This window comes from Octodon degus, unplaced genomic scaffold (genome assembly GCF_000260255.1).
Source record: "Octodon degus isolate 3935 unplaced genomic scaffold, OctDeg1.0 scaffold00033, whole genome shotgun sequence".
NCBI classification, from domain to species: Eukaryota; Metazoa; Chordata; class Mammalia; order Rodentia; family Octodontidae; genus Octodon; species Octodon degus.
The window spans coordinates 14,326,095-14,338,217 of record NW_004524609.1 but is presented as its reverse complement, the minus strand read 5'-3'; the positions used below and the strand labels follow the sequence as shown (position 1 = coordinate 14,338,217).

The 12,123-nt window shown below is 41.0% G+C and overlaps 1 protein-coding gene across 1 annotated transcript in view; it reads left to right on the top strand.

The window, feature by feature from the left end:
* Positions 1–12,123, top strand: part of Cd300ld (CD300 molecule like family member d) — a 29,802-nt gene that overhangs the window by 14,347 nt on the left and 3,332 nt on the right. Inside the window, 1 exon segment of the mRNA XM_012514484.2 lies at positions 7,819–7,998. Coding sequence (XP_012369938.1) covers positions 7,953–7,998 — 46 coding nt within the window. The 5' untranslated portion in view covers positions 7,819–7,952.

Below are 12,123 nucleotides of genomic sequence, written 5' to 3'. Positions count from 1 at the left end.
CCTATGTTATTTGCTTATTATTTCTTGCTTATATCTTGTAATATGAGAAACTACTTTGGCAATAACAATACACAATGTACTAACCATTGTTACTCTCCTAAAATCTTGTTTTGAGATTTTGTACCACTGTTTTTTATTTATTTTTTCTTTCTTTAAAATAAAAATAACTGATGTCAATAAAAAAAAAAAAAGAAAAAAAATCTATCTTTGGAAATAAATGGAGAAGCAAGGTCTTTTCGTGGCAACATGCATGAATTTGTGACCACCAACCCAGCACTTCAAAAATACTAGATACACTAGAAAAAGGTAATGAAATCAGTGCCAAAGGATATAACAGAATGAAGACACAAGTGAGCAGTTAAGAAGGGGAAAGGGGAATCAGGAACAAGAAAATAATGCAGTGACAACAATTACTCAATAGCCTGCAGTAGGAATTCTCAATGTGAATGATTTCTGCTTTACAATTAGAAGACATCAACTGGCAGCTTGGATTAAAAATCAAACTCGATATGCTGCATACAAAAAAAACCCCACACATTTAATCCAAAAAGAAATTCAGAGGCTGAAAATGAAAGGAAGAAAAACGCTATTCTATACAACAAGAGCCCAAATGCAAACAGGAGTAGCTGCAAGATTTTTAGATAAAGCAAACTTAAGCCCACAACTGTTCAGAAGAGGTAAAGAAGGTTGTTATTTAATGGCTAAGAAACCGATTCAACCAATTCTATCCAGCTTCATAGAACAGACACTATTGAATATAAAAGATCGTCAGATACCTTTAAAACTTTATTTTATATTCCAAAAGCTATGAATAGTAAACTTTATCACTTCTGCACTGCCAGAAGAATATGTAGATTACTGTTTTTTGAAGAAATGCCAAAAGATGCCTCTATCTGATTATGGTTCCAATTCTAAAACTTTCGTCAATCTTCAGTTCTTTGGCCACGATAAAAATAATGTAAGCCATCTGCAATAAAAGACTGGCATTTTAAGTGCCTCAAATGGGAGGAGGAAAGGAAAGAACGGCAACGTGCACAAACTTTTAAAGTGTTAATTTAAAAATTACCTCACTGTTTAATCCACAAGGTGCTTTGTTCAAGCTTGTAGGATGTTGCACCATCCCATAAATACTGTCCTCATACAAATTGTGCACGAAATGTACACATTACAACTAAGGGATGACATTCCTTGGGGATTTTGTTTTTGCAATTATTTACCACCAGTAGGGCTGACATGATTTGTCAGATTTTTCTTTTCTTTTCTTTTTTTTTTTTTTTTTTTTTTTTTTGCAGAACCAAGGATTGAACTTAGGCCCTTGTACTTGCCAGGCAAGTGCTTATTCTACTGAGCTATTGCCCAAGCCCCTTGTCAGATTTACATAGTTTTCAGTAAAGCACAGGAGTAAGTGTGCTCAGTCAATATGTAATTACATAAAATAGAGGGAAGGAAAGGATCCTCAATAAATTTGATTAGATTATGCTGTTGCATATATTTACGTCAGTACTGGTAAGAATAGGAAATGACTATCACTCGATCTCACTAGCATAAGAATTATTTGTATTTATTGGCCCTAGTCATAAGAGACTATATACTCTTTAACCTTACCTTTTCCCTCAGGAATTTCAGGGACTTTGAAGCCCCTATTTTATTCTCTTGCAGTAAACTTTCAGTGTAGTTATGAAAACTTTTAATTTTGAATTTTAAGAAGTTTAGCTGCTGTTTCATTAAAAGTGCTCAGTAAATGATGGCTATGATTTTTTTCAGTTATGGAACAGTTACAAACTTTATCATCTGTTCTTTGGAACATAGCTGTAAATCTCAAAGCACTTTCAGCCTTGCCCTCGCATTTATTCTAATCAGTGTGTAGTGACTGTGGTCCCATGTTGCCGTCTTATTGTAAACTGGGGATTTAGAGCACATGGAGGAAGCAGCAGGCCCTGTAGTCAAAATACTTTTTGCCTTCCAATGTTAAACTACTTGAAAGTGTTTCTATTCACATCTAAGCTCATTTAAAGATGGAAACAGAAATGTGTATCTGTCAGGTTTCAGGTTTCCTGCAAATGCTCTCATAGTATCTAATCAAATCAGCTTGGTTAAAATAGAAGATGGCATTAAGAAGGTCAAAACTGTGAATTAGATCTCTCTGCCCCTTGCTTCCCTCTGGTATTGTACAGAGAAAAGAAAATGTCTTTGTTGCGATGAGTTGCTTCTGAATCCTAACCAGCTGAGATGTGTGCCATTGGCCCAATGTGTAAGCATTAACAAAGAAATTTGAAAAGCAAATTCTTGGTGCATTCACATCACTTCTTGCAAACAGTTTAAAGCATGTTCTTCTAATGGCAGGCTTGTTTAAATGGCATTTTAAGATTTTTAATACTTCATTTCTATTGTGAAATGTTTTAGTATGTTATGTTTAAGTTGCTGGTATTCATATATATATATATATTAGTGCAGGGTCTACAGGGTCTCACTACACAGATCAGACTTGCAGTGATTCTCCTGTTTTCAGCTTCCCAAACGCTGGGATTATAGGTGCAGGCCACCACATCTAGTTTCAGTTGCCATCTCAGCATGCCCTGGGGGTGGGGCCTGCATGGCAGGCCCAGGAATCAAACCTCTGACCCCTGTGTCTGCCTAAGCAGGTGCTTTAATCCACTGAGCTATCTCGCTGGTCCTTTCATGATTTTTTGTCTTCTTCTTTTTTCTTTTTTTGCAGAACCGGGGATTGAACTCAGGCCCTTGCGCTTGCCAGGCAAGCGCTTATTCTACTGAGACATCACCCTGGCCCCTCATGTTTTTTTTATTTCTGCAATTCTGTTGTAATGTGTTGCTTGTATACCTACTTACTCAAGTAAAAACAGTGCTGTTTGCTCTGAAATATTCATCTGGTAGACAGGATTTGGCTCATTTGCAATTATGGTGCAATATAGTGTAACATCGATTTTCTGTCAACAGTTTTATTTTTGTCATAATAAATAATTTTCCAATGTGAAAAAGATAGATAAACACCAACAATCATAATGGGGAGTCCTCAATATCTCATATCATAAATAGATTAACTAAATGAAAAATATCTACAAAGAGATATCAGAGGTTGAATCACACCTTCAAGCTTAATAGAAATCTGTAGACTGTTCTACTCAACACAACACTACACACATTCTTCTCAGCATCAGAGAAATTTCCTCAAAATAAACTACATACTAACCCACAGATATCCTGAAACAAATAATTATCTTGTGGATATTATGAGATCACAATGCAATGAAACTGGAAATCAATGATAAAAGAATCCATAAGATTATGCAAACACATGGAGATTAAGCAATACACTCTTGAATAATAAATGGATCAAAGAAAATAACAGGTTCCTAGAATCAAACAGCAATGTCAGCTCAATGTACCAGAACTCACAGAACACAACAAAAGCAGTCTGGTGAGGGAGTTTCTAGCTGTGACTGCCCACATTAGAAAATCAGAGTCCACATAAATAACCCAAAGATGCATGTCCAGGTTCTAGAAAAATAAAAACAATTGAAAACTAGTTAATATAATAAAGGAAATTATAAAGATCAGAGTGGAAATTAATGACATTGAGACTAAAAGAGCAGTACAAAGAATCAGTGAATCGGAAAGCTAGTTCTTTGCACGAACAAACAAGATAGACACAGCCTTAGGCACTCTTCCCAAAAAGGAAAAGACCCACAACAATGCAATTAGAAATTTAAAAGGTATCACAAAGAGCAACACTGAAACCAAAATATCTTTTTTTTTTTTTTTTTTTTTTGTATTTTAAGGAAGGGTCTACGGAGTGTTCAAGGTTTCACTACTAGATTGGACTCGTAGTGATCCGGCTATTTACAGCCTTGCAAGACCTGGGATTACAGGTACGTGCCACCATGCCCAGTCTCAATTGCCTTCTCAGTGCGCCCCAGGGATGGGACCTGCACAGCAGGCCTGGGGACCAATCCCTGGTCCCTGTGCCTGCTTGTAGGCCAGAAGATTATTGGTAGCTACCTTGTACTCCAATAAACAAGAGACTCAGAAAGAAAAGAATACCATTTACCATAGCTTTGAGAAACATTAAATAGTTAGGAATTAACTTAGCAAAATAAGTGAAAGAGCTACCTAACTCTAAATCATGGAAGCAGCCTATCTGTTCATCAGCAGCAAAAGAATGGATAAGGAAAATGTGGTATTTTTACAAAATGGAGTATTGCTTTGTCATAAAGAAGAATAAATTTGATGCTGGGGAGATGGCTCAGTGGAATAAGCGCTTCCCTGGCAAGCACAAGGGCTGAGTTCAATCCCCAGTTCCACAAAAAAAAAAAAAAAAAAAAAAAAAAAAAAAAAAAAAAAAAATTGCTGAATTATTGGGGCTGGTGAGATGGCTCAGTGGTCTAAAGCACCTACTTAGAACAAGCTTAGCGGAGCACAGGGACCGTGGTTCAATCCCCCAGCACCACATGCCAGCCAGCCCTGCCCCCTGGTGGGCTGAGCTGGCCACACACACACACACACACACACACACACACACACACATAAATAAATAGTTTTTAAAAAAGAAAGCAAAGCTAAAAAAAGAATAAATTTGAGCCACTTATAGGAAAATGAGTACATCTTGGGACCACAACTGTACATTAAATAAATTAGACACGTGAGCTCAAGTAGCACATGGTTTCTCTTACATAAGAAATCCAAAATATGAAGAATTTAAAGGCAAAGATAGAAGATAAATGATAGGAAAGAGGGAGGCAGTATTTTGCAAGTGGGAAGGAGATCAAGAGACATAAAAGGGTGAGAAGGGAGAGGAAGGGAGTGGGAACTAAATAGAAGTAAGATCCATTCTGTACATGTACTAACTCCTCACGATGATTGTAATCATTATGTGCTGCAGATATGCACTAATATGAATTATAAAACGTGGAAAATATGAATGAAAAAAAGCAAAGACCAAAAAATAATGGGCCCAAGTAGTAGAAGAGGGAGAAGACGATGAAGAAACTGGAAAAAGACCTTCAGAAAGAAGTGGGCAGAGACTGGAAAGTTGCTCACTCTGTTAATAGTGTGACCATTGGACAGGTTCTCTCAGCACAGAAAGAGCAAGGCAGACAGTCCAGAGAGAAGCGAGCTGAAGCATTTATTGCAAAGCGAGCAAAGGCAGAAGGTTCCCACCACTGCAAGGGGACCCAAGCATGTTACCAAGAGGTCTCTTTCTCTGTGAGTTTTTATGCTAAAAAAAAATATGACTATATCTCAGACCACTCCGGGCCAAGTTGAGATCAGCCCATGGAGTTACAAACAGGAGTGTCTGGCTTAGAAAAGGGTCTCTAGGAACTCAGTAATGAGTATACTTTTGCAAACACCATTATTCTGACTTTTCTAAAGCTATCAGCACAAGAGAGCAAAGGCACTCTTCAGAGGGGAACGAGTAGAGGCTCGGTGGTACTATTTATTTATCATCTTGTTTTCGTCACATGCCTGCACAGGAGGATCCCACCAATTTAACATGGGGTCCTTTTTATCAGGCCACGGGGGCCCTGTCGTGGCCATTGTGTCCCCATCTTGAGGCCTGACATTTGTTAGCCCCCAGTCTCATGTTGTCCTTCACTGGGTCACCCTGACTCCTTGTGGGCTTGCCTTTTCCACCTGTCTTGCCTACCAAACTCTCTCTTTCTAGAATACTACTGTATACTCTTTTCAGGGAAATGACACCTAAGCCTTAAGAAAGTGAAACCTAAAATCAACCTCATGTGTGCCGAGGGCTCAGGGTGCATCTCCTCTATGTCTTCCACCACTTACCTGTTCCAAATAGGATAAGCAGGTTTGATGCATTGAGCTGGGTGACTGCTGACAACCAAGAGAAGATGGGCAAAGATACGAGAGGAGCCACACAGACAGAATGAGTCGAGAGGGAAAATACAACTACTCCTTTCTCGTACCGTACAGCAGGCCTGTGCTACAGACCAACAGTGGGTCAAGCTCAGGCACAGGACAGCTAGGAAGAGGGATGGTGGGGCTTCCTAGAAGGAGTTTAGGCAGAGACTGCTTTTTTACCTGCTACTGGGTTTAGGGGTGCTGGAGTCTCCTTCTGGGGGTGGTTTCCAGGTTCTTTCTGCCCTGACCAAAGAATTGGTCAAGACAAGTACAAATGGTAATAAAATTTTATTAAACATGGGCAAAGAAACAGGCTCTGCTGAGCAAGTTTAGCTCAGGTAGGAACAGATAAGAAGTGCACCCTACAGCATGAGGGCGGGCCACCACACAAGAGAAAACACAGTGGCAAAGGCCCAGCGTGGGCAGTCCTTTTGTTTTGCCTACTCCTCAGACTGCCGTCAGGTCTAGGCCATTCTGATACAGGGATGATATCAGAGCCTCCAAATATGATATAAAAGAAATATTATAGTTTGCAACCTGTCATGTCTGATATGCTGAGTTTGTATTCTCTAAAATTAAAAAATGAAGGACCGGGGAGATGGCTCAGGAGAATAGGCGCTTGCCTGGCAAGTGCAAGGGCCTGAGTTCAATCCCCAGTTCTGCCTAAATAAATAAATAAACAAGTAAAATTGAAAAATGAATTCTAGGAACAGTGGAGGTTAAGAATAGGAAATATTTATTGAGGAATAAAAAGTTTTTGCCTAGGGGCTGGTGAGATGGCTCAGTGGTCTAAAGCACCTACTTGGAACAAGCTTAGCAAAGCACAGGGACCATGGTTCAATCCCCCAGCACCACATGCCAGCCAGCCCCGCCCCCTGGTGGGCTGAGCTGGCCACACACACACACACACACACACACACACACACACAAAGTTTTTGCCTGACAGGGACAGAAAGGGACACCCAGAACATGGGTTGACCCAGATTCCACTTCTTAGGGGAAGTTTTATGGAGCTTAACCACATGGGTACAATGCAGGTAACAGCTATGATCAACCAATAAGATGATAGGTTAAAAAAAAAAAAGATAGGTTTAGCAGCTTAGGTAACATTGATCCAATGGGGAAGCAAATCACTGAGTGAGTGGGTGTGGAAAGGACAAAGAACTTCTCAGGTTGGTGATGGGTCTGAGGGTCTTGGTTGCCCACTGAGGTAACTAATGCCTACATTTATTAGACCAGGTATTATCCCTTATCCCTTATGGTCTATGTAGGCCTGGTCCTTTTGCAGATATCCTGAGGTCTGGACTCCAACTGGTGTGTCTCTGGTCACAGTGGTGGTGGGGTTCCACTTTTTATCTTGAGTCTTTCTCTTCAGGACCCCACCCTGACTGCCTATAATATTTCTACCTAATTTAGGAATCTAATAATCCTATGGATTACTGTCTATAATAATCCTATGGAAAACCTGCTCCAACTCTTGAAAGAAGTCCATGTGGAGGACTTTGGAAACAGATTTTTGTACGTGTCCTTGGACTTTGTAATTAAAAGGCTATACTTACATCCACAGCCAACTTTGTCACATACTAATGGGTCTCACTGCCACACCACTGGTGTGAGCCCTGCATGGCTGGAATGTCCCACATTGCAAAGCCAGTGTGTTGGCATCAGCGCCTCTTCTGGCTGTTGCTCACTGCCAGCGCTGTGTTCTCCTTGTCGGCAGAACCTCTGAGTTAGCACTTCCTGGGCTCCTCCTCCTCCTGCCCTTTACCCCTCTCCTCTCCCACCTCCACTGCACCTCTGTGTGCATTTTCTGTCCCATGCAAACCTTAAGAGGCCTGGACTCTTTCTCTTTCTTACAAGTGCAAAAGTTGCAACACAGATTGCCCTACAATGACTGAGTCTTCTAAATAAACAACATCTCTTTTCTCCTAATATGTAAAGCTGGGAAATTCTTGCAAACACAAAGGAAGTGAATGAGGAAGAAGCTCAGAGGAGAGCCAGGCAAACTTGGTGCATGCTTTCCTGAGCCGGGCTTCACATTTCTAAGCAGCATTGAGTTTGGAAACGACTGAGACATGACCACGTGTCTGTTCCCTGCCTTGCTCCTCCTACTCCTCCCAGGTAAGTTGGGCTGGAAGTTTAAAACACTGGAAAGTCAGAGGCTGGGCATCTGGGGCCCTTCCTGGGGGATTGAACCCTGGCTGCTGCACTCCGCCTAAGCAGTTTGCTGTTATTTTTAAAAATCTCCCTTAGGATAATAAGCAGGAATAACTGTGGGGTGCTGTTTACAGTTAAGCAGAGGAAAGGAATTGATTCGAATTGATTCTTTTAGATCCTTTGTTCCTAACTGTGCTAGTGGGCTCTACAGTAGGTGCTGCAGACGCAAACAAAAGCAAAATAAAAACACCTTCTTTCAGAAGAATAGTTCTCCTCCCTGGTTGCTCCAGAGAGATAGATAAATGAATAATTGAATGAATTAATCAACAAATCTAGTCTTTTAAAAGTGTTTTTAATTTACACATAGTAATTGTATATATTTATTAGACACACTGTGAGATTTTAACATATGTAGATTACTGAAGAGATAGCTCAGTGGCTTTAGTACCTGCTTGGCAAGTATAAGGTCCTGAGTTTGATCCCTAGTGTCAAAAAAAAGAATGACATTTAATATATGTAGATAGTAAATCAGACGAGGATAATTGTCTTGGCAGACATATATCTTGTGTTAGAAACGTTTAACATTCTATTTGCTATTTTATTTATTTATTTATTTATTTGTTTGTTTCTGTATTTTAGGGAAGGGTCTTCAGGGTGTTCAGGGTCTCACTACTAGATTGGACTCATAGTGATTCTCCTGTTTACAGTTTCCCAAGAGGTGGGATTACAGGCGCGTGCCACCATGCCCAGTTTCAATTGCCATCTCAGCATGCCCCCAGGGGTGGGGCCTGCACAGCAGGCCTGAGGGGATCAAACTTGCAGGCACTTTAATCCGCTGAGCTATTGGCCAGCCCCATATTTGCTATTTAGAAAATAGATAAAGAATGGCTTTTTGTCATTTTGATTTGCATGTCCCTAATGATTAGTGAGGTTGAATGTGTTTGTTCTGATTTGAAAAAGAATTTTTGTTGTCAGTTCTGTGGCCAACTGTTACAAAAAATTAGAAAAACATTAGAAACTCTTCCTCCTACCCAAATATCTCTGTCCTCCCATCTCCGGCTCTATCTCTCCACATTGCCTAGCTTTTCCAGGCTCTGGCAAATACAATTCTTATCATTTTGAGATTAACTTTTTAGGTTCCAAATGTCAATTGTAAACATGTAATATTTATCTTTCCATATCTGACTTAGCTCACATACCATAATGTCCTCCTGTTCCACCCATGTTATTCTAAATCTTGCCCATTTTGAATCGTGCTACAATAACAGAGCTCAGATGTCTCTTCAACATACTGACTTCATTCCTTTTTGATCTGTACTTGTTACAGTTGAGTATTTCAGGCTGAACTCTGAGGAGTGACTGAGGCCACTAGGACAGGCCGGATTGAAGCAAACAGCAATATCTTTTTTTCAGGCCAGGTGCAGCCTGGTCAAGAGTGAGAAGGCTGTGGACCAAGAACAAAGGAAGAGAATATAATTTATAAATGAGTTCGAGCATGGGAGGGGGTCCCTTGGTGGGTCTAGTGCCTCTGGCAGGAAGCACCCATGGGAAAGTGTGGGGTGACAGCAGCATTCTGCTGAATCACAGAGTGGCATTCTATAGACTTACAGTGTTTCCTGTAAGCCTGACAACCAGGCCTGGGAGACATCCTGATAAACAGATTTATTTTAGTTTCTCTGGCCGAGTGAGGGGGTTTTCCTCTTTAAACAGACTAGTCTAAGTTTTTTCTGTTCAGGTTATGAGGACTAACAGAGTAGACCAAAAAGAGTTCATGTTCTTGGGTATGATGAGGGGAGAGTTGCCAAACATACATCTCATAGTGTGTCGTAAGTAGCTACATTTATTGAAGATCTTAGGCTGGCAGCACCAGGGATAGGCAAAAGGAAAAGCAGAAAAAAGAAACTCAGTAACTCAGGTTTCTTGTGTTTACAGGGTCAGACACCTCTGATCCTACGTGCCTCCCATTCCGTGTCTCACTGGATTGATGATCTGCTACCTCAGGCATGGCGACCTCCTAAGCTTTTATTCTTTTCCTTTGAACTTTTTCTGGTACTGTGGATCGAACTCAGGACCTTGTGCTTGCTGGGCAGGTGCCTATGCCATTGAGCTATCTCCTGCCTTCTTTGAACTTCTTTTAGGATTGCGGGAACATAGGTAGCCATCAGGGCGGTGTGGTGCGTGTAAGGAGCATGCGAGGCAAAGACCAACCAAGACCACCCAGCTCGCGTCGAAGCAATTTATTGTGTCTGAACCAAGGCAGAGAGAAGACAGAAAGGCCATCTGTAGGGAGCAAAGAAAAGCGGGCTTTTTTATATATAGGACTTGAAAGAAGGGACGGTAGGCAGGAAGATCTTAGTGAACATCAGCGGTCAAATTTCTCTGGATTTCTCATGCCTCAGTGGGCAAAATTCTTGAAAGAAACATCTGGTGTAAATATTTGGGTGTCTTCAGCTGTCTGGGTATTTGGAAGATTCCCTGCTGTCTTATCTCATATTTATTTATTTATTTATTTATTTATTTTGTGTTTATTTTGTGTGTGTGTGTGTGTGTGTGTGTGTGTGGCCAGCTCAGCCCACCAGGGGGCGGGGCTGGCTGGCATGTGGTGCTGGGGGATTGAACCGCGGTCCCTGTGCTTTGCTCAGCTAAGCTTGTTCTAAGTAGGTGCTTTAGACCACTAAGCCATCTCACCAGCCCCTTATCTCATTTTTTAAAAATTAATTTTATTGAGAAACAAATAGCAATGAGAGTTTCAAAACAGGTTAGTAGGACAGTTACAACAATTAATACATTGCATATTGTCTTCATAGTAGTTATTCAGAGTACATGATGCAGACGTGATCTCCTTTTTTATTTATTTAATTTTTTTGTGAAACTGGGGATTTGAACTCAGGCCCTTGTACTTGCCAGGGAAGCACTTATTCTACTGAGCCATCTCCCCAGCCCCCATGATGTCCTTTTTGATGGCCTGTGTTTGCCTAGGGCGCCAGTGCTGAGCTGAAAACAGTGCCTCTGCTGGCAGGTAGGGTGGGTGCTGAGAGAATTGGGTCCAAATGGAGCCCTGCAGTGTGGTGTTTGCGACTGGATGGGAGGGACCAGGTGGCTCACTCAGCCTCGTCCTTTCTAATCATACTAATCTTAGGAGTGGCTTGCTGGAAGATGCAATAGTCCTTTTAATTGTTTGGAAAAAGTAAGAGACAATTTTCCATAATTGTTGGATAGTTTATCACTGTTATAACAATGCACCAGAGTTCCCCTTTTCCCACATCTTCACTGGCATTTGTTAATTTCGTTTCTTTTTGATAATTGCCAGGTAAACCAGGTGAAATGATAGCTCTTTGTCATTTTGGTTTACCTTCCTTCCTTCCTTCCTTCCTTCCTTCCTTCCTTCCTTCCTTCCCTCCTTCCTTTCTTTCTCTTTCCTCTCTCTCTCTCTCTCTCTCTCTCTCTCTCTCTCTCTCTCTCTCTCCAGGGCTCACTATCTAGTTAAGACTGACCCTGAACTTGTGATCCTCCTGCCTCAGTCTCTGAGTGCTGGGATTACAGGAGTACACTGCCTTGCCTGGCTGCTGTTGAGCATTTTTATAAGCAGTACTTGTTGTCTCTTTGCATATTCTCTTTTGATAATGTCTATTCAAGTCATTTGTTTATTTTCTCATTGGATTCTTTTTTTTTTCTGTTGAATTATTTGAGTCTTTTACATACTCTGGAAATCAATCATTGTCAGATAAAGACTGTAGCCAGAGAGATAGCTCAGCGGCATAAGCGCCTGCCTGGCAAGCGCAAAGTATTGAGTAGATTTCCTGGAACCCACAAAAGGTGAAAAGTTTACAGACATTTTCTTTGACTCTGTAGGATGTTTGTTTTTTTTTTTTTTTAATTTTTTTTTATTTTATTTATTTGAGAGACAGAGAGAGAGAGAGACAGAGAGAGAGAGAGAGAGAGAGAGTGTGGTGTGTGTGTGTGGCCAGCTTAGCCCACCAGGGGGCGGGACTGGCTGGCATGTGGTGCTGGGGGATTGAACCGCGGTCCCTGATGCTTTGCCAAGCTTGTTCTAAGTAGGTGCTTTAGACCACTGAGCCATCTCTCCAG